The sequence below is a fragment of the Monodon monoceros genome, unplaced genomic scaffold (assembly GCF_005190385.1).
Source record: "Monodon monoceros isolate NGI ecotype Baffin Bay Population unplaced genomic scaffold, NGI_Narwhal_1 Super_Scaffold_12, whole genome shotgun sequence".
NCBI lineage: Eukaryota > Metazoa > Chordata > Mammalia > Artiodactyla > Monodontidae > Monodon > Monodon monoceros.
The window spans coordinates 40867422-40891577 of NW_021703768.1; the positions used below are offsets into that span (position 1 = coordinate 40867422).

The window sequence follows — 24156 nt, forward strand, 5'->3', positions numbered from 1 at the left end:
GAGCACTTGACTTTGAGTCTCCAAATCTGGAGATTGCTCTGGTTAACTATTGCCATGTAACCAATCACCCTAAAACTTAGTGGCTTAAAATGACGCCCATCACTTGTTATCTCTCCTGGTTTCTTGCATAGGACTTTGAGAAGAGCTTGGCTGGGCAGTTCTGGCTTGAGATCTCTCATGTAGTTACCTTCAGAGGGTAGGCAGCTCTCTCTCTTCACGTGGTCCCATCAAGGGGTTTCTTCAGCATGGCACCCTCTGGGTGGCCTGATTTCTTGCAAGGCGACTCAGGGATTTAAAGGCAAGTGTCCCCCTCAAAACTGGCAGAAACTTGCACGGTCTTTTCTAACCTAGACTCAGAAATCATACAACTACATCTATTCATCAAAGAAATTACCAAGCCATACCTGGATTCTAGGGGAGGAGATTTACTCAGCTTCTTGATGGGAAGAATGTCAAGTAAGTCCCAGACATGTTTTAAAACCACCACAGTGACTTAGTCAACTTAATGGTGTTTACAAGACTGTTGCTTGTTTATATCATAGTTGTTCAACTTCGACATTATTGACATTTGAGGACTAGATAATTCTTTTGGGGGATGGAGCAGTGGCTGTGGCAGGAGGGGCTGTCCTTCGCACTTTAGGATGTTGAGCGACTTCACTGGCCTCCACCCACTAAATGCCAGTAGACACTCTCCTTCCCTGCAACAGTGTGACAACCAAAAATTTGTCCAGACATTACCAAAAGCCCCCTGAGGGACAAAATTGCTCCCAGTTGAGAAGCACTACATTAAACAAGCATGTATTAATGTTCATGGCATCCTGAAAGGAACTCTAGCTCTGAAGAGTAAATTTTAATTTTAATGCCATTTTTCTGGCTGACTTTGGATAAGTCACAGGCAGACTCTTCCCTACCTTGCTGGGTCATTGGGAGGATCAAATGGAATTATGAATGGAAAAGTATTTTGTGCACTGTAAAAGCATATATAATGTTACTTTTCAAAATTCATATCCTTGGTATTCATCCATTTTTATCATCATTCATTATTTTAAGGGACCTCAATGGAATGTCTATCAGAGGGTAGTAGAGTGTCAGACATGGGAGGAACTGGAGGATTCAAGGCAGCCCCTCCAGGAGCTCTGCTTTCCATTTCTAATGTTACCTGTGGAGGAGAATCTAGATCCTTACTGAATGTAAAATTTAACACTCAAAACAAAGACTTTTAAGGAAAAGTTGCATTTTTCTTTCTTAATAAAAGCAGGAGAATGTTATGCTGCTATATTCCAAACGCAGTTTTATGCTTTTGGCTTTTGCACTACTTTTATTTTTTCTTTTAAGCACTATAGCTATAAGCCAGACACTCTAGAGCTTAAATCTGTATATACAGTGAATGTGTGGTTCTTTTCAAAGGGCCTACAGTTTCTAAGTTTAGTTGCTTTATTTTTTTTTTTGAGAGGAGGGGGGATGGGCTTTCTAAATTATTTCTGCAGTATTGTCCTTTCAGCATGAAGACAATGCTATTGAGAATGATTTCCTGTAATTTTGTACATGTTCAAAGGATCTAATGCGACCTATGACCATTTTCTGTTGTACATATTCTCGGTAATGATTAGCTACACTTGAGAGTTTGAAGTCTGTTTTCTTTTTTTCCCTAATATACTGTTATTTATTTATTTATTTATTTTTGGCTGCATTGGGTCTTCCTTGCTGTGCACGGGCTTTCTCTAGTTGCGGTATGCTGGGGCTTCTCCTTGCGGTGGCTTCTCATGTTGCGGAGCACGGGCTCCAGGTGCATGGGCTTCAGTAGTTGTGGCTCGCGGGCTCTAGAGCACAGGCTCAGTAGTTGTGGCTCACGGGCTTAGTTGCTCCGTGACATGTGGGATGTTCCCAGACCTGCATTGGCAGGTGGATCCTCAACCACTGTGCCACCAGGGAAGTCCCATGAAGTCTGTTTTCTTAGTTTCAAAGTCAGGGTCAGAGTAACCCCATTTCCTGCGTTTGTGGTTTCCTGGAGGGTCCATGGGCTGATAATGTTTTCTTGGCTCTCATGGTGAGTGTGTCTCAGCAAAATGTAGACATGCTGTCCTCCTATCCATTGCACAGCAGTTCTCAGAAACTTAAATGGAAACATTTAGGATATGTTTTTTTATGTGAGAGGTGAAAGTAGGATCACAAATTGACATGCCTTTTACAATTTCTCAAAAAGTATGCTATTATCAGTAATATATAATGATATTAATAGTAAAAGAAAATAACAAAAACAAGCTGTGTTTACTGTGCTCATCGTTTGCTGGACACTGGGTTAGAGTTTTATATATACTGTCTGATCACAGTAAGGTAGGCTCATAGATTAGGTCTATTTCACGGGTGAAAAAGCCGTGGTTTATACAGGATGAGGATCTTGTCCAAGGTCACAGAGCTATTCCAACCTCAGAGGCCAAGCTTTTAGGCTCTACGTGGTACTGTTGGTCTTGCACAGTATGTGGATTTTTCAGTTAAAAAAAAAAAAATCCTTGTACTTCCAGCACTGGCATACTTCTGCCACTACATCACCCCAAAATATAGGGTTCTCCTAAAGCTAGATAAAAAGCAAAGTTAAATGTTCTCTAAAATTCTAAATAGAAAATAAAATGTGTGTATATTTGTATTTTGTATATACATATGTATGTACATATTTATTAATCTTTTAATCTACCTCTATATGTATCTTCTCCGTAACCTGCATTCAGGCATCTTCCTTTGAATCAGTCCAGAACTTATATTTATTGATAAACCTGGTCTTTACTGATCTCCCATTATATGTATAACTTATTATTATGTGGAAAGGCGAAGCAATCAGCAGTCCATCTGTTAATTCAATTGATTATTGATCTACAACCATGTAGATACTCTGAGTACAGGGGAATATAGAAGTAAACAAAACAGACAGAGTCCCTACTTTTCGGGACAAAGGCAGATCTACCATAAAACAGGGGAAGCTTAAGCTTCAGGCACCCTCACTCTGCAGGCCTCTTCCCATGTATTCACATGCCTGATATTTTTATTAAATATGCAAAAGTTCAGATCATTGTCTCTTTTATACCCTAAAATAACATATTTCAACAAAGACATCAACAGCAAACTGTTTGATAAATGTCATCAGTTCAAAAAGTTTCTGGATTAATCCCTTTAAAAGAAAATTTGAGGTACCTTGAAATATTATAGCTCCTGTATGATACTGGAAAACAGTCCTAAACATTTACATGACATTATAAATAAGGTGTTATGAAAATGAAAGAGACTTTCCTTAACTGTAAATAATAATAATTTTAAACATTCAATTTACCATGCCAAAAAAATTACTTTTTAGAGAGTATGATTTTATAAAGTTATCAAGTAAAGAGGTGATCAACAGATGTAGAGTCGGGCTTCCCTAGTGGCGCAGTGGTTGAGAGTCCGCCTGCCGATGCAGGGGACGTGGGTTCGTGCCCCGGTCCGGGAAGATCCCACATGCCGCGGAGCGGCTGGGCCCGTGAGCCATGGCCACTGAGCCTGCGCGTCCGGAGCCTGTGCTCCGCAACGGGAGAGGCCACAACAGTGAGAGGCCCGCGTACCGCAAAAAAAAAAAAAAAGATGTAGAGCCAAGGCAAAATGTATTACAGAAGTATGTCAGGCAATCAGTAAAAGGTATGTTTTTTAAAAAATATATTTTTCAGGTTTTAAAACTATTTATTTGCTAGGATTACTTTTCTCATTCTAAACAAAAAGTTAATTTTATACCTGAATTTGTTTCACAATTTTATAATTTTTTCCTTAAAGAGACATTCTGTCCCAAATTGTAGACATGTCAATCCCTACAAAACTTAACTCTTCTAATACAGATTCTAATGAGGGTGGAAGACAAATTAAAAACATAAATACATCACATAAGAGGTAGCAATGCACAGTAAGGGGGACAGAGAATGCTAGGCAGGGAGTGGGAAGCAGGAAGATATTTTTTTGCTTGGGGTTATATTATATCTATTGCTGTATAACAAATTACCACACATGGGGTAACTTAAAATAATATACATTTATTATCTTACAATTTCTGTGGGTCAGGAATTTGGGCATGGCTTCACTGAGGTCCTCTGCTTCAGGTTCTCTCATAAGGCTGCAATAAGGTGTCGGCCAGGGCAGGGGTCTCATCTGAATTCTTAACTGAGGAAGGACCACTTCTGCTCATTTTAATTGTTGGCAGAATTAATTTTCTCCAGGGCTATTAGACTGAGGGCCTCAGTTCCCCATTGGTTCTCAGTGGAAGGCTGCCTTCAGTTCCTTGCCCCGTGGGCCTCTTTGCTTCATCAAAGCCAACAAGAGAAGGCATCTACTAGCAAGATGGACGTTACAATCTTATGTAATGTAATTACAGAAGTGATACTCTGTGATATTTGATTCTGCATTTTGAATCTTCATTTCTATTGGTTTGAAGTCACAGATCCTGCCCTCAAGGAGAGAGGATCACACAAAGGCATGGATAGCAGGAGAGGGGGATCCCTGGGAGCCCCCTGACCACCACAGGTAATGAGGAATGGCAGCTCTGATGGGTTGATGTTTGATGTAGAAACAGAACACTCTCTGGGAAGAGTGTTCCATGCAGAAGAAACAAATGCAAAAGGCCTAAGGTCAGAGTGAGTTTAAGGAAGAGCCAGGTGAGTGAGCTAAAAAGATAGGATAGGAGGTGAGGTCAGACAGGGTGGGGAGGCAATGAGTATGCAGCTAGCAAGAGACAAAACGTACACAAGAGAAGAGTAAGTAACGTTTCGAGGTAGTACATCACAATAAGAGATGCAGATGGTGAGTTATAAGATGGGTGCGTACAGGCTAAAATGATAGGGGAAGACCCAAACCAAAAGTTTATAGAGAAGTGGCCTGTGAACAGAGATATAATAGAAGAAATACTACCTCAGTTATGTCTATTGTTTCCATACATGGCCTTGAGATGTGTCAGGCATATCTTGTTAATGAGCAAGCTATTCAACAGGCACTGACTTGCTAAATGCACAAAAATGCTATCCTGAGAGGGAGAGGAAGAGAGAGGAGTTTCTCCTTTCACATAAAAGGAATTTAGGAAGATACTGTTAAAATAGAAAGTGAATTGATGAGCTGGTATTCCACTACTTTACCCCATCCTCTCGGCCATTGGGAGCCAGTGAGTCTGCCAGATGGCAACTCATCCTCCAACATCCTCATGAAAAAAGAGAATATATTGAGTTGTTAGGAAGCACTGTCATAATAAATGGACTTCAGAAGCAATTGCTATAGACTTTTGAAGATGTTCATTGCCTGCAAGATCAAAAGTTGTGAAAGGGCATCAAAATCACCCAACAATGTGTGCAATACTCTAATACTTGACGTAGTTACTTTGTCACAAAATAACGACTTGTACTTTTTCATACAAAATGTGAACCTTAAATGATATAACTTGAATTAGTATATATCTCTCCTGTATTTATATATGCACATCTGTATATTGACAGGCTTATCTTTGAAACGCAGCATAGTAAATTGAAAATTTCTGATATTATCCAATTTCCCCCATCTTAGTCTGCTGGAGCTGCCGTAGCAAGACACTACTGAATGGGTGGCTTTAACAACAGAAATTTATTTTCTCACGGCTCTGGACATAGTAGTCCAAGATCAAGAGGTCATTAAGGTTGATTTTTGGTGATGCCTCTCTTCCTGGCTTGTAGACTGCTGCCTTTTGTCTGTGTCTTCATGTGCCCTTTCCTCTGTATGTACATGCAGAGAGAGAGATCTGGTGTCTCTTCCTCTTTTTATATGAACACCAGTCCTATCAGATTAGGTTCCCACGTTTATGACCTCTTTTAACCGAATTACCTCCTTAAAGGTCGTATCTTCATATATAGTCACATTAGGAATTAGGGGTTCAACATGGGAATTGGGGGAAGATGTAATTCATCCATAATGCCCCTTTAGGCTTAACTACATAGTAATGCATTTATTTCTGCACGGAAGTGATGCACATGTTTCTTTAATATGCATGCAGAGTAAATGTCAAATAAATGATACATGCACACATCATTTTAAAAAAGTGGTCATAAATTACGAAGCAGAACAAATTATGAAATCATTACCCAGATATTAGTTGTAATCTCTTTGCTTCTTAAAATTGAAATATAATTCTTTTGAATCCCTATTCCACCCTTATAGGAAAATATAGTGCTCTCCCAAGATTTCTCTGAACCCCCAGGAGTTATCCATTTTCATTGTCATTCAGCCCTCAATACCCAGACGGGGGAGTTTTTGTTCTCCACCCTGACAAGTCTGATATTTGATTTTACGCTCTGTAAAAACTAATACATTAGCTCGTTACAGTTTCATGGATGCTGACAAATGACATGAGGTGCCTGAGTCAGAGACCAAGGACTTTATTACTCACAGCATGACAGGTAGCACGAGCATGTTTACATCAGTTTCCCTGCGCTTCCCCACAAAGTATCATGAGGGCAACGGGAAGGGATCCAAATGGAAGCCTGCACACGTTGAGTAGGTTGCATTATGAGAGAGGAAAACTGAGTTTGGTGACCTGCTGTTTCACAGCAAGAATTCAGCAAACCCATTCTTTGTCCTGGAGAGTGAGATTTACCTTACCCTCAAGCTTTCTTGCTGCAAACACAACCCTGAAAAAATGGCCCAGGTAAACATCGGGCAGGATCTAACTTTACTGGCATACCCATCATATTGAATTGAATGGTGGTCCCCCAAAGATAGTTCTATATCTCAGTCCTCAAAATCTGTGAATATTACCTTATTTAGATAGAGGGGCTTTGAAGATCACCTTGAGGAAACTGTTGGCAGAAACATGAATGTCGAAGCCACTTCCAGTGAGGGCTCAGAAGGAAATGAGGAACATGTTGTTGGAAACTGAAGGAATGGTGATCCCTGTTATATAGTGGCAGAAAGTTTGGCCTAACTGTGTCCTACTGTTGTGTGGGAAGCTTTCAAGCAATTAACTTAGATATTTAGCTGAGGAGATTTCCAAGCAAAATGTTGAGGGTGCAGGCTGCTTTTTTCCTTGCTGAATGTAGTAAAGTGCAAGAGGAAAGAGATAAATTGAGGAAGGAAGCATTAAACAAAATAAGAACAGTACTTAATGATTTGAGAAATTCTTAGTCTATCCAGATTCAAAAAAAAAAAGAGAGCAAACATTAGGGGACTCATTGTTAGGAAAGTGTGCTCTGAAGGGAAGGCCAAGAGTGTGGTTGGAAAACGTTTTGCTGAATGGATTAGGCGTGTGATTCCTGGATCCTCTCAACCGTCTCAGCAGAGGCCAGGAAGAGAGAAAGAGTTATCCAGGAAAGATCTGTGGAGAGCTCTCTTGTCAAATGGCACAGATCCCCATGACATACACAGGAGACCTACAAGGTTTTTAGGAATGTTGTCGCAGCAGAAATGCTGCTCTTGAACTGAAGGGAACAAAGAAGAAGAGGCCAATAGAGCTGTTGCAGGCCCAGAGGACAGAGCCTTGAGCAACAGAGGATTATTTTCAGGCCTGAAAACCTAATGGAATTTGACCTGCTATGTTAAACTTTCTTGGTACCAGCGACTCCTTTATTCCTTCTAATCTCCCTTTTAAATGGAAATGTCTCTCAATGCCTGTCACACCATCCTTTTTTAGAAGCAGAGAAATTATTTTCTAGGTTCACAGACCCCCAGATAGGGAGAAATTTGCCCCAAGACAGATCATACCTGGAGTTTCACCCATCCCTGATTTAGATGAGAGTGTTTCTCCTGGACTCTTACACAGTTCTTCTGGGAACCTTTGCTGTCCCCTAAGAGAGTTCCCCCATGTCTTGGTGATAACTGGACCTTCCTGCTGCCCCTGCCTTTGCCAATACCTCTGCAGCTTCTGAGGACCAGTCCCCACCAGCCATGGGATAGAGATTTGCTCCACATTCTTAAATCAGTGACACCCTGTGCTTGCACTTTCATAGACATTCAGACCTTAGAGTTCATGTATGTGAGTAATTTGGATTTTATTTTATTTTTTATTGAGATATAATTGAGATATAATATTATATTAGCTTCAAGTGTACAGCACAGTTAACTTTTAGAATTTTTATTGGAGTATATTTGACTTATGTTAGTTTCTGGTGTACAGCAAAGTGAATCAGTTTTATATATATATATACACACACACACATATATATATATATCTCCATTCAGATTCTTTTCCCATGTAGGTTATTACAGAATACTGATAGAGTTCCCTGTGCTAATCAGTGGGTCCTTATTACTTATCTATTTTATATATAGTAATGTGTATATGTTAATCCCAATCTTCTAATTTATCACTTTCCCCCCACATTTCCCCTTTGGTAACCATATGTTTGATTTCGAGATCTGTGAGTTTCTGTTTCATAAATAAGTTTATTTGTATCATTTTTTATTAGATTCCACATGTAAGTGATATCATGTGATATCTGTCTTTCTGTCTGACATTACTTAGTGTGATAATCTCTAGGTTCATCCATGTTGCCGCAAATGGCATCATTTTGTTCTTTTTCATGGCTGAGTAATATTCCATTCTATATATGTACCACACCTTTTTTATCCATTCCTCTGTTGATGGACATTTAGATTGTTTACATGTCTTTCCTACTGTAAATAGTGCTGCAGTGAACATCGGGGTGCGTGTATCTTTTCAAATTATGATTTTCTCCGGATATATGCCTGGTTGTGGGATTGCTGGATCACATGGTAGTTTTATATTTAGTTTCGTTTTTGGTTTTGTTTTTTTATGCCTGCATTGGATCTTTGTTGCTATGCGCGGGCTTTCTCTAGTTGCAGCAAGGGGAGGCTACTCTTTGTTGTGATGCGCGGGCTACTCATTGCGGTGGCTTCTCTCGCTGTGGAGCACGAGCTCTAGGCGCACGGGCTTCAGTAATTGTGGCACACAGGCTCAGTAGTTGTGGCTTGTGGGCTCTAGAGCACAGGCTCAGTAGTTGTAGCACATGGGCTTAGTTGCTCCATGGCATGTGGGATCTTCCCGGACCAGGCCTTGAACCCGTGTCCCCTACATTGGCAGGCAGGTTCTTAACCACTGCGCCACCAGGGAAGCCCTATATTTAGTTTTTTAAGGAACCTCCATACTGTTCTCCATAGTGGTTGTATCACTTTACATTCCCAGCAACAGTGTAGGAGGGTTCCCTTTCTTCACACCCTCTCCAGCATTTATTGTTTGTAGATTTTTTGGTGATGGCCATTCTGATTGGTGTGAGGTGATACCTCATTGTAGTTTCAATTTGCATGTCTCTAATAATTAGTGATGTTGAGCAGCTTTTCATGTGCTTCTTGGCCATCTGTATGTCTTCTTTGGAGAAATGTCTATTTAGGTCTTCTGCCCATTTTTGATTAGGTTGTTTGTTTTCAACACAATGATTTGATACATGTATATATTGCAAAATGATTGCCACAATAAGTCTAGTTAACATCTATTACCACACATAATTACAGATTTTTTTCTTGTGTTAAGAGCTTTTAAGATCTATTCTCTTAGCAACATTCAAACGTACAATACAGTATTATTAACTATAGTCACCATGCTGTACCTTACACCCCCCTGACTTATTTTATAACTAAAAGAGTTCTTGTATTTTTGTTTACTACTTAACAGACATCTGCAGGAATGGGCTAGAATGCAATAAGAGAGTCCCAGTTAAAAATACTCCTCTCTTCCCAATTCTACCTCTTGCTTTGGGCCTTAATTCTTTTCTCTTAACATGAATTTTTTTCCCCTTTAACTCTCTGGATCTTTTTGCAAATGAACCCCTTCCGTGAAAAACCAGCCCCACCTGCCCTTCAACGTATGTAGATATGCTTAAGTTTTGCATTAGCCATACAAATTAGACTTTCCTACCATCTTCTACTACAAATATGTGTCATTGAGCTCTGACAGTGATATCATGGAAATCAAGACACTTCCTGACAAAATCTTGTGTTGAATATAGAATGATATATTTTGTTTAATACGTTTATTTCTGCCCTTGTTTTCTGAAGATTTTGTTCCTTTCTGAGCTTCACTACATATTGAGAGCAAAACTGGGTTAACTATATCTCATTACCAAACATATATTTATTTCTCTTTTGAATTATCTTATAATTTAAAATCAGGTTCCAGAATAAAGTGGGAGAATGAACTCCATTTTTACTTAAACTAATTCTTAATTATTAAAGTTTCCCAGAAATCTGTTTCAGAGATGAGCAGGAACTCTCAGGGCAGGAGGTGCTATAAAATTTTTAAATGAGTGGAAGAAAAAAGAAGTTTGCGTTAATCAGTGTGTGCTTAACTATCTGGTTTGCCTGTGGATATAAAAATGACAACAAGTCAGGTTATAATCAAGGATGAAACATGACACCCTTTTAATTGCGGACAGAGAGGAAATTAGTTAACACTCCAGGACATACATTGCTTATTTTTGCAGTAAAGTTTCCTGAGATTCACTGAATACTTGGGCTCGGTTACTATCAACAAATATACAGCAAGGTCACCTTGGATAAGTACTTTGCTGCACTATTACTGCGTTCACAGGCACCCGCATGAGGACAGGGGGGAAGAGTTACACTCTGACATGACCCTGACAGGACAAGGCTGAAGTCACCTTGAAACTCACTGCATCTAATATAGACCTGGAATGTATAAATTAATAATCTATGACTTGCTGGGCCGGTTTCTCACCGTCCCCATACTCTTCTCTTTCACTTCTCCATAATACTGAGCAGGATGTTGCTTGGACCTGGAATGACCTTGGCCTTCCTCTGTATGCAGTGAATTCCAGCTCATCCTCCAAGGTCCATGGATTGCCACCTCTTCTATGAAGGCTTCAAACTCAGATGTACCCTCTTCTCAACTTTTGGATCAGGGTTCTTTTAGCTTTCTGAAATTTAATGCTTATCCCATGATGATATAATTGTTCATTATTTTATTCCAATTACAAGAATGAAAGCTCAAAGACAGCAGAGATCTTGTCTGTTTTGTTCATTGCTATATCTCCAGGACCTAGGAAAATGCCTCGCACAAAGGAGTTGGATAAATATTTTTTGAATGATTCATTTCTTAGTGTGTGGGCATGTTTGGGGGGTAAGGAAACACAATGAACCAAATAGGGTTGTTATTTTCCATATGATTCAGTTAATTTATGAGAACAGACATAGGAACACATTACTATGACCAGTGGGATTGTAAAGAGGAAATAGACATTGAATTAGACCGAATACTTACATTAAATTTATAGAAGCTAATTAGCTATCATAGGCAAAGTGTGAAATGGTGACATAGTGAGTTTTAAATATATATTTGAGAAAAATAAGTATAGTGAACTGAGATTGTCCAGATTTATCAAAAGTGGCAGGCTTTTGAGGGAAGGATTGAAGTACAGGAAAGAAGAGATTTAGTATCAATGGAATAAAGGAGTGGTGATGGAGAAGGACATGTTTTGTGAGAAAAATGAGCAGACCATTTATGAATGGAAATTCTGGACAATAAATTTGAGAAGATGAGCCAGACCAAGACTCAGATATCAGCTACCAATTGTGTGACACTGAGCAAGAAAGACATCTAATCTCCATGAGTTGCAGTTTCCATATTTGTACATTGGTAATAATAGCTAGGTTTTGCTGTTTCACAAGATTGGTGGGGATCAAATGAATCAAGATGATTCTGACATAGGCGGACAAACATAAGCATTAAGAAATAGTAGGCTACAAATTGGAATATACATTATGGTTTAAATATTAGAGGGAAAAAATACTGGAAGGAAATTAACTGCACTTGCATGAGAATGATATGATTATGAGTGATCTTTCTCCCCCTAACTTTGTCTATATTCCATATCATTATCAAAGACCACATATTCATTAAAAATTCATTTCATTCAACAAATATTACCCTAGTTGCTGGGAAAGTAGGAGTGAATAAAAGAAATAAGATCTGAGCTCTCAAGTCGCTTAGATTTTAGTAGGCAGAGAGACACAGAACAATGCAGATACATAAGATCACTTCATATGATAAGCGCTGCGATGTTGGGGTAATGATGGAGAAGGATGTTGCTGGTAGAGGAGTGAGGGGAGGACTCTACGAGAACAGCAGAGACTTGAGCAAAGACTTAAATGGTGAATAGGTGGCAGGACACAAATACCGAGTGGGGAAGAGTGCTGTAGGCAGTGGGTCAAGCCGCTGCAAAGGCCATAAGCAGAATGAACTGGATGTGTTCAAGGGACAGAAGGAGAGCCAGGGTGGCTGGAGCACAGTGAGCGAGGACAGTGGTGGAAAGTGAAAGTCACCAGATACACAAGGGCCAGATCATGAAGGGCTTTTGAAACTGTGGTAAGGAAATTGGATTTTATTCTCAGACATTGGGGTATTTTAAGCAGAGAGATGAAATAATATGATTTACATTTTTAACTAATAGTTTATATATGTATGTATATACACATGCATATATGTATGTAAATACATAGTATATACATATAAGTATATATATACACATTTGTGCGTATATATAATAAAATTTAACTGCTACGTGATAAAATGGACTCCATCGTGATTTCATGTCATGCCATGATCTGCCAAGGTCTAATTAATAGGGAAAAAAATGAGGTCATTATATATATAACCATATGTGGTCTTTCTAGCAAAAGATATTTTAAAAGAGGAGACAGTTTGATATCACCTCCCCAAGCTTTTACTAGTTTGTTAGATAATTGGTAACGTATTTAAATAGGATTTATTGAGTTCTGCACTGTGGGGTAAAGTTAAACTGTTGATTGGAAACACCAATATTCTGAATGTCAGTTCTGGTTCTCTGCTTACTTTGCTACATTATTTTCGTTGCATTTTATTTCCTGAAAAGTATAAAGAAGCAGTGGTGCATATCAAAAATAGATATTAAGGAGAAAATTTGCAAATGTGAAGCTGTGTACATTTTGCTACAGAGTATTTGAAAATTATGATTTGTCCTTCTCTTCCTGGCAACACATTTATTTCTAAAAGATAATAGTGACCTGAGCACTCTTGAGTGAACAAATCCACAGTAGAATGATTTTGGCAGATAAAGAGGCACGTCAACTACTTTAAGTCCCCAGAGCTTCATCACTGACCTCATTATTCCTTTGGAGCACATTTCAGAATCTGTCCCCAGAAGTACACGGGCATAATGGAAGAGCCAGCCCTTTTCCTCCATCCTTTCAATGCCTGAAACAATAGATTTATGAAATACTGTGCACTTTCAATGTGGCCCGGAAAGTGGGTTATTCCTTTGTGAAAACACATATTGATGGAACTTTGATGTCAGTTTTGAAAAGTCCACTCTGCCTTCAGTGTCTGCTAAGGTAACTACTGATCTCAAACAGCTTGAAGCCTGTTCCCGTCTCCATAGAGAATGTTAATATCCACACAATCTTCTTTCTCTAGAACATAGGATGACCAGCATTAATGCTATCAGTGTCAGAGGGGGAGACTTCATCAACCTTACTCTTTCCCCTCTTTCCCTTTCCATCACAAACAAGGTTTTTTAAAAAGGTCTATCCAGGCTTTATCCTATCAAGGCCTTTGTTGTTTTTTGAAAATGAATATCATTTCTCGAACACTCAGAAAGAAGCATCAAAAAGCAAAACCACTTTTGCAGTTCCTGCTGGAATAAAAGATATGACCCCTTTCCCTTACATTTCATTCTCAGAAATGATCCTTTCTGAAAAAAATGATACAATTTTCAAGCAGCTGTGATTTTTTTTTTTTACCTCCTTCGATGTATTCAGCAATGCTCTTTCAACAGACATTTCATATAGAGTTCGTGTCAAGATCTTCAGGGAGATTCAGAAGAAACAGAAGATAACCTTCCAACCCTGCCCTTGGGCGGTTTAGAGTCTTGCATTAGGAAGGACAAATAGAACTGAAGTTACTTAATCCCTAGAGGTAATATGTTGTTTAAGAGTTCAAGCTCTTCAGTCAGACAGCCCCGTGTTCAAATCCTGCCCTTCCCTTATCACTTTCTACGTGTGAGACACACTTATCTCCAGGAACCTCAGAAATTTCTGCAAAACAAATATAATATTAGCAATCAGGGAATTCCCTGGCTGTTCAGTTCTTAGGACTCCATGCTTCTGTTGCAGCGGACACAGGTTTGATCCCTGGTTGGGGAACTGAGATCCTGCAAGCTGTGCTGTGTGGCCAAAAAAAAAAAAGAAAAAACAATCATATTTTAGGATTGCTATGAAGGTGAATGAAATAATGAATCATGGAAGTAGTGTACTTAGCATGGTGTCAGGGCCCCAAATTAGTACTTAAAAATCAGTAGCCACTATTTCTTGGTAAACACTGATAAAGAGAATAATTATTCAAACACTTTTTTTTAAGTGGCCTTTGATAATTATATTACAAACTTTTATTCACAAACTGTAAATATGGACTACGTTTTTATTTTTCCTTCATAGGCATTTTAAATTGCTGTGTGGCGTACAATGTCGGTCTCACGGAAGCAAAGATATTTTCTGGTCCTTCAAGTGAACAGTTTGGCTATGCAGTGCAGCAGTTCATAAATCCAGAAGGCAACTGGTAAGAATAGTCTCTTCTTTATGACTTCAGTAAAAACGCTAAATAAATTTAATATTTGACTACAATTGCTTGTTCAAATTGGTGCATGTATATGTTATTAATGGGTAGTCCTCAAATATCCTTAAATGAAGGATTTTTCTTTGGGAGTCGGTAACTCTCAGATTAATAATTGACGGGATGGCATAAAGGTACTTTTTTTAAACCTAGATAGAAACTTTTCTATAAATATTCCATAGTAAATTCATAATACCAGGTTTTGACCATTTGATGTTAGATAGATAGATACATAAATAGATTTGTCTTCCTTTCTTACTCTGTAAACTGGTATCCACTAGGCTTTGTAAATGCTCAGCTGGCTAGTGCCGCCGATGGACCATTTCTAGGTGGTAGATTTGTTCCCTAAATTTTCTCCTTGAGCAAAGCTTTGTCTACTGGCTTCATTCTAAGCGTTCCCTACTCTAGGTGACAAAGGGTCCTCACAAGCATTCATGCTCCCTTTTGCAGCAGAAGGCTCCAGACAGATCCTAGCTCAACTAGAACTCTTTCCAAAGAATAAATGGGCTGTTGTTGGCTTATCAAATAAGGGCTATAATTTATACCTGTCAACGAAAAAAATTATTCACACCCTAAAAGATGAGAGTTACGTTTTATCCGGTGGGAAATTTTAGGACTTCAAGTCCTGGAGGCCGCATCTCAAGTAACCCTGAGAGAACTGCTCCCAGGAGGCGAAGGGGGAGCCAGGATATATAAGAGTTTTGCAACAAAGGGCAGGTAGTCTGAATGTCAAAAGAAGGAAAAGAATAAAATATATAGGAATAAACCTACCTAAGGAGACAAAAGACCTGTATGCAGAAAATTATAAGACACTGATGAAAGAAATGAAAGATGATACAAAGATGGAGAGATATACCATGTTATTGGATTGGAAGAATCAACATTGTGAAAATGACTCTACTACCCAAAGCAATCTACAGATTCAATGCAATCCCTATCAAACTGCCACTGGCATTTTTCACAGAACTAGAACAAAAAATTTCACAGTTTGTATGGAAACACAAAAGGCCCCGAATAGCCAAAACAATCTTGAGAATGAAAAACGGAGCTGGAGGAATCAGGCTCCCTGACTTCCGACTATACTACAAAGCTACAGTAATCAAGACAGTATGGTACTGGCACAAAAACAGAAAGATAGATCAATGGAACAGGATAGAAAGCCCAGAGATAAACCCATGCACATACGGTCACCTTATCTTTGTTAAAGGAGGCAGGAATGTACAGTGGAGAAAGGACAGCCTCTTCAATAAGTGGTGCTGGGAAAACTGGACAGGTACATGTAAAAGTATGAGATTAGATCACTCCCTGACACCATACACAAAAATAAGCTCAAAATGGATTAAAGACCTAAATGTAAGGCCAGAAACTATCAAACTCTTAGAGGAAAACATAGGCAGAACACTGTATGACTTAAATCACAGCAAGATCCTTTTTGACCCACCTCCTAGAGTAATGGAAATAAAAAGAAAAATAAACAAATGGGACCTAATGAAACTTAAAATCTTTTGCACAGCAAAGGAAACCATAAACAAGACCAAAAGACAACCTTCAGAATGGGAGAAAATATTTGCAAATGAAGAAACTGACAAAGGATTAATCTCCAAAATTTATAAGCAGCTCATGCAGCTCAATAACAAAAAAACAAACAACCCAATCCAAAAATGGGCAGAAGATCTAAATAGACATTTCTCCAAAGAAGATATACAGGTTGCCAACAAACACATGAAAGAATGCTCAACATCATTAATCATTAGAGAAATGCAAATCAAAACTACAATGAGGTATCAACTCACACCAGTCAGAATGGCCATCATCAAAAAATCTACAAACAATAAATGCTGGAGAGGGTGTGGAGAAAAGGGAACACTCTTGCACTGCTGGTGGGAATGTGAATTGGTACAGCCACTATGGAGAACAGTATGGAGGTTCCTTAAAAAGCTACAAATAGAACTACCATACGACCCAGCAATCCCACTACTGGGCATATACCCTGAGAAAACCATAATTCAAAAAGAGTCATGTACCAAAATGTTCATTGCAGCTCTATTTACAGTAGCCAGGAGATGGAAGCAACCTAAGTGCCCATCATCGGATGAATGGATAAAGAAGATGTGGCACATATATACAATGGAATATTACTCAGGCATAGAAAGAAACGAAATTGAGTTAATTGTAGTGAGGTGGATGGACCTAGAGTCTGTCATACAGAGTGAAGTAAGTCAGAAAGAGAAAGACAAATACTGTATGCTAACACATATATATGGAATCTGAGGGGAAAAAAAAATGTCATGAAAAACCTAGGGGTAGGACGGGAATAAAGAAGACACAGACCTACTAGAGAATGGACTTGAGGATATGGGGAGGGGGAAGGGTAAGCTGTGACAAAGCGAGAGAGTGGCATGGACATATATATACTACCAAATGTAAAATAGATAGCTAGTGGGAAGCAGCCGCATAGCACAGGGAGATCAGCTCGGTGCTCTGTGACCACCTAGAGGGGTGGGATAGGGAGGGTGGGAGGGAGGGAGACGCAAGAGGGAAGAGATATGGGAACATATGTATGTGTATAACTGATTCACTTTGTTATAAAGCAGAAACTAACACACCATTGTAAAGCAATTATACTCCAATAAAGATGTAAAAAAAATTAATTAATAAAAAAGATTACTGTTAATTAAAGAAAGCCAGATATGTCACGTTAAAGAATTTAGCGCTTTTCTATGTACGGGAAGATGCAAGAATCTGAACTCACTGAAATCATTCCTTTGATGTGCACCTCAGCTATCTGGGGCCAGTATCCTGTGTTTTCAAACCCTGAGTTTCCTCAGGGCTCACGGAAGGGAGTGGTTGCAGTCTGTTGGCTGCCAGATGGCAGGTATTCTTTCCTTCCTGTGCCCTCAGGGCTCACCAGCTCAGCATCAGCTGTGGCTGCAATGCTGATGACTGTGGCATCCTTTGTTTACTGACATGGCAGGCAGTATTCCATCTTTCATACCCTTTTTCCTGTGTGAACTTATGTCTGGTGCTGTAAAAAATGGAATTCAAAGAAACACTTATCCACATTTTGAAGCATGCCTGTCTGTATGATGGGGAAGCAAAATGAAATTATCACTCATACGGGTAGTGTGTCACAGAAGACATCTTGGAGGAGGTGAATCATGAGGTGGGTCTTAAGAGTGGAGATGAACAGGTGGGAGAATATTGTGAACTCATTCCTGCTTCAGAGCTTCGGTGCACACGCTTTTCTCCTGGAAGGGACAGTCTTCCCAAGATTTTGTCTCTTATTTCTCAGTTTTGTTCAAATGCCTCTTGCTCAGAGAGACCTTTCGGAGCCAGCCTGTCTGAATTAGCACTTCACAACACCTCCCAGTCACTCTCTAGCCTTTTATGTTGGTTTTTTTCCTAAATAGCGGTTAGTACTATCTGAAATTATCTTTATATGTTTGTGTGCTCATTATGCATCTTCTGCTCTGTCTCCGAGGATAGGGACATTGCTTTGTGCGCTGGTACATGCTCAGAACCCAGAGTGCCACCTGGCATCGAGTAGAGGGGTCACTAACTACTTGTTGAATTACTGAATGAAAGCCCTAGTCCCCACTGATTCACCCGAGGTAGTCTACAAAGTGATCTCTAGCAGACAGACTTACGTAGGCGCTGGACAAGACCTTCAGATGCACTGTCATGGTCCACTTCATAAGTGTGGCCTGGCTGAGGACAACCTGGCATTAAACTTGAGGTTATTCTTTTTAAGTAACAGTTTTCCTGGGACAGAGAAAGAGGCGCCATTAGCAACAGATGCTGTTAGGGATGATAAGTCTGTCAAGGATTGTAGGCAACTCAAGCACTGGCCACACTGCAGGTTGGAAGTTAAGACCAAAAGGGACGAAGTTGACAGGAACCTAGCAGGCAGAGTCCTGGCAAAGTGAGCCATATCTCCTTTCTCTTTCCAGGACTCCCTCTGAGCATACAAAGTGTTGCTAAAAGACAAATATGTTAACAGTTTATGGTGAGATTCTGGTGCTGATAGTGTTATGTCAAGACCGGGGACACCAGGCATTTCTAAATCCAGCCTTGACCTTCTCATGACATTCTGGAAGGATACATAAACACAAGACAATGGTTAGTGGCCAACAACGTAGCACTGTACTATTGGCTGGGCTGGTGCTTTTAGCTCCAGTATAGAGCTTTCCGGTTAGATGTAGTATGAGGCTTACTGAGGCCTTCCTTCCCTCAAGCCTCCGTATAACCACCAGCTGGTATGTGCATACCCCACCCCCAGGAAGAAGAGAAGGGAGCATCTTACCTGAGGGCTACAGCCTGTGAAGGTGTGAAGCAGAAAGGAAAGAGAACAGAACTTGGCCTGGCATGCCAGCCTGGGTCCCTCACTGATCTGGCCTTGTAACATCCAAGTCATGGACATGATTTTCTAACGCAAGGCTGGATGCTATGTGAGGTGCAGGAAGTACAAAACAGAGACCTTGACTTTAAGGCACAGGGAGTCGAGTCAGTGAGGAAGATGGATGTGCAGAGCAGGCAGTCGTGAATAGCTCCAGAGGCATAAGTGCCAACCCCATAGTCAACAGCACATGTGTGCCTCTAGTGTCACTTGCTATATTAACTTCCTATTAAAAGCTCATTTTCTGAAAATGAAGCTAAATTTTCTGAAAATTTAGCTTTCTAAAGAAGCTAAATTCTTTAACTTGACATATCTGGTTTTCTTTAATGAACAGTCATCTTTTCACGTTCAGACTACCTGCCCTTTGTTGCAAAACTCTTATATATCCTGGCTCCCCCTTCGCCTCCCGGGAGCAGTTCTCTCAGGGTTACTTGAGATGCGGCCTCCAGGACTTGAAGTCCTAAAATTTCCCACCGGATAAAACATAACTCTCAACTTTTAGGGTGTGAATAATTTTTTTAGTTGACAGGTATAAATTATAGCCCATATTTGATAAGCCAACAACAGCCCAGTTATTCATTGGAAAGAGTTCTAGTTGAGCTAGGATCTGTCTGGAGCCTTCTGCTGCAAAAGGGAGCATGAATGCTTGTGAGGACCCTTTGTCACCTGGAGAAGGGAACGCTGACTTAGAATGAAGCCATTAGACAGAAACCAAGGCCTGGGACATGAAAGGGACAGGGTTCCATCCTGACCTCTCTCACTAGCTGGCCCTGCCAAGGTGCCTTGTTTAGAGGGCAGGGATGAGACGATCCAGGTGAGTGGGCTTTCCCGCTCCAGTGCTGGGGTGGCCGTGGGTAGGTCCAGCAGCGTTCACAATCCTGCGGCACAAGGAACATAATCCGAAACTTGGAATCCAGAGTTGCCTGTTTGCTTTGACAATTGGCACCGTGCCCTTCCCCACTCCTAATTTATGACAATTGCACAGACATTATGGGAGTAGCAGATGTGGGAAAGACTGTTTAAACATTAACTTTTCTTCTGATACTAATCAAGTTAACTTCAGGCACAGAAAGTGATTTTACTATGAATTTCTTTAATAAACTGTGAGTGTTCTTCCCTTAGACTTTATATATGTAGGACACACTCACACACACATCCCTTTATTTTTTTTACTCCCTACTGCCTGTTGTGAAGCTGCTGTCTTGGCAGTGTTTTCCTCTGATCGCTTGGACTTTCTTTACAATCTGTCTTGTTGAGCCCCGACTCTATCTTTCAGCCCTTTCCTGCCTTCTGACAACTAGCTTAGAGCTCTAGTCTGAGTTTTCTTAAATCACACTCCACTATTTTTAAAGTACAACTTTAGCTGTTCCATATGTCCCATTTTTCTAAGAATTTATAGGCATATTTTGCACTGGGATCTACAAGATTTTAACAAAATAATCTTGACTCTTTTGCTAGTTTTATTTATTATACTTTTATTACACTGTGGACTTTTATTCTAAAAACAGTAGTAATACGGCTTTGCAAATTCTTGAAACTTTCTCATGGTCTCCCATGAGCTGGATGACTTTAAAAGCAAGATTACCTCACAAATAGAGCACCAGAGCACTCTACCTGTATGGAAAGCTGTGGTCTCTTCTCCCCTGAGTGAGACCCACAAAGGGTCATTCCACTTTGGAGCCCTCACTTTATACACAGGATGTCCGAATGTAGGTGATGCAATCCTTATCACAAACAGTTACACAAAGGATTGTGATATGTTTAAAGTCATTTCCTGGAATCTTGTGGTGATATGCACTCTTTCTGTTTGTCTCATCTGAGGGCCTGTCCCAAGAACCGTTTGAGCTCATTATATGACTCAAAAGCCTTAGGACACTGCAATCACTTGTGTGACAAGGACTGTCTGGGAATTGAGGGTATTTCCAGCTGTAGAAATGTATTTTCTTGTTCTAGTGAGGACCAGTGCATGCTTGTTCTTTAAGAGGAGAAATATAATGAACAAGTGCCATAGCCAAAAAAAAAAAAAAAACTTTCAAAAAAAAAAAAGTATAGCTTTTACTTTTTATAAATTTATTTATTTAATTAATTTATTTTGGCTGCATTGGGTCTTCATTGCTGCGCATGGGCTTCCTCTAGATGCATCGAGCGGGGGCTACTATTTGTTGAGGTGCCTGGGCTTCTCATTGTGGTGGCTTCTCTTGTTGCGGAGTGGGCTCAGTGGTTGTGGCTCACGGGCTCAGTAGTTGTGGCTTGCGGGCTCTAGAGCGCAGGCTCAGTAGTTGTGGCACACGGGCTTAGTTGCTCCACGACATGTGGGATCTTCCTGGACCAGGGCTCGAACCCATGTCCCCTGCATTGGCAGGTGGATTCTTAACCACTGAGCCACGAGGGAAGTCCCCATTTTTACTTTTTAATTAAGAAAAATTGTAGTAAAGCATTATGTGTGTTACAAATATAACAGATTGTACAAAATATCTCTTGTAGAGAATTTTAGATAAATAATAAAGAAGTAACATTCAATTCTGCAACAGACATCAAAGATTATGTCGTATAGTACATTGGTAATACCAATACTGGTAAATTCTTTGCCAAACACCTAGTACTCATGATGACTCTTTAAGAGCTTTGTCAAATAATTACCCATTTTACAAATGAGAGGAGAGGAGTGAGACTTAGAAAGCTTTATTAGTTTGCCTAAGTTTACAGAGCTAAGAAGTAATAAGCATAGGGCAGATTAATGCAAACAGAGGTAAGGTGTTCCAAGTGGACATATTTTTATAAGCAACCAAGGAAGAAAGTGGCAGAATGTAATTGGCATTTATAAATAATATTTAAATATAATTTTCATATAAACTTTATAAAGTAAGATAAACTTCATTTAGCATTTTGAATGAAAAATTGTTACAGAAAAGCGTTGCCTGGGATGACAGTTCCCATCTGTCTTTTCATTCTCTCATAGACAGGGATTTGTCATATAAGCCAAGAGCCAGAACAGAAGGGTTTTACCCTCAGCTTCCCCACCACTAGCTGGGTGACTTTGGGAGAGTCATACAACCTCTCTAGAGCACAAAGAAAATGCCATCCTGACCAAACCAGAAGTTTTTAGCACCTTGTGAGAGAATAAAACACTTCAAAAACTAAACTACTGTGCACATGTGAGGTACTCTCATTAGCTCCTTGTAAAAATATACAGGAGGAAAATCAGGATTTTAAATAACTAGTTCCTCCCCACCTCCCCCCGCTGCCTCATCCTCGGCCATTTCTCATCTGTCACTTTAGCTTTGGTCCATTTCTTCTTCTTCTTGGCCAAGGATGCTGTTCTGATCCCTTTTCCAAAATAATCATGTCTTCGTCTTTCATTATGTAGCCTTTATATGTTAGCCAATATCCTCCTTTATGTCTCTTTCCAAAGGTAAAATTCTCTTGACAGGTTTTCCTGGTAGTGCCACTTAACATACTTACGTTGCTTATTCACAAGGTTTGCTTTTATTTTAAACCCATGACATATGTATTCCTTTCTGTTCTTCCATTACATTTTAGTTATTTTCACCAACTTCTAACTTAGTCATATTTTTGATTCTGCAAAGGCATTAGAAGTCTGACTGTAATATATCCTTGCAGTTTTAAGTTTAAAAAACTTACTGTTAACATTTTTATAACTAATTATTATGCTACTGTCATGTATTTAAACCAACACTATTAATATAGGTATACAAAGTGGCGTGTTTCCTATCAACAATGACTTTCCCTTGGCTGGCAGTAGGGGCAGGGTAAGTAGGGAACCAAGTACCTTTAAGACCCCCATGGAACACTCTAGTGTTGATTCACCTACCTTTGTCACATCATAGTTGTTAATTTTTTTCCACTAAGTTAAAGTTATCTTTATGGCTAATTTTTTTAAATGGTTTGCACTATAGTAGAAAGGGCACTTGAAATGTTCCCTGCTCTGGACACAAATTTGTATGTGTGCCCACAAACATAGGGACACACGTACATGCCCATCTTTTGTGACTTGCATGTGGAATAGATCTGCTGCTCTGGAGTGTCTGGAGACCTTCAGTAATCTGTAAAAATCCTCTGTGCCTCACCAGCTAGTCTTATCATTTTAAGCTTTCCTCTGTGTTAATGCCTGAATGCCTGTTTTTAGAATGAGTTCATTCACGATGGTGCTGGGACTCACACACACACACCTTCCTGGTGGCTACTTGTCTGAAACTTTTCCATCCACCAACTCCGTCTGAAGAAGGATCCGGTAAATGCTAAGTGACACAGGTGGAACCTATTTGTTAATTTGCTTAGGGCCCAGGTGACAGGACAACAGTGAGTAGCTCTCCTGGAAGAGTTCTAAGTCAGCTTAATACGGCAGGAAGAATTGGAGGTTTGCAGTGAAAGGGCAGATCTAGACTTTGCTGCCCATCAGACAGAGTCAGTTTCTTTATATGAAAACAGGAGTAGTCATAATATTTGATCTCACAGAGTATTTATAAGGATCAAAGAAGATCCTTATAATAAAATAAAGGATGAAATGTGCTTTATAAAATGTAAAGTAGTTTACAAATATGGTTGCTTTTCCAGTTCTTAGCATTGATAGCCATCTGCCAAAGCACCTATTTAAAAGGTACTATCTCATGGGCTTTGATTTATAAAAATGTGTGACCTTAAAAGCATTCCTTTCCTCCCCGCCGGGGCACAAGAATGTGGAATTTATACCATCACAAGACTTTAAATGGACTATTTTGGCTTTTGAGTTTACTTCAGGAAAACTGCATGTTGGATGAGTCAACGTAACAGAATCAGTTTTTATGGATTCAATTGCTTCCAGTGCAAAAGCTAATTTCCAGGATTTTTGTGAGACAGAACAGTAGGCTTAAGATGTTCTAGCAGTAATGAAGTCGGTGGACTTCGCACTGGGGAACTGAAAGACCTTGAGAGTGTAGCCATCCCACTGTTTGAGGAAGTGATCTGGCAGCCACAGAAGTCTGAGGCAGCATGATGAGGCCCGGAGACTAAAACTGCCTTTCAACATATGCCAAAGAGTTTAGCTATCAAATTTATAATTGCAGTGTTTCCCAGCCAAGAGCTGAAAATGAACTCTCTTACCCGTCTTCTCCCTTCC

The 24156-nt window shown here is 39.8% G+C and overlaps 1 protein-coding gene across 1 annotated transcript in view; it reads left to right on the top strand.

The window, feature by feature from the left end:
- ITGA2 (integrin subunit alpha 2) overlaps positions 1–24156 on the top strand; it is a 103375-nt gene that overhangs the window by 10579 nt on the left and 68640 nt on the right. The window contains exon 2 of the mRNA XM_029216677.1: positions 14470–14590. Coding sequence (XP_029072510.1) covers positions 14470–14590 — 121 coding nt within the window. The remainder of the gene's footprint in view (positions 1–14469; positions 14591–24156) is intronic.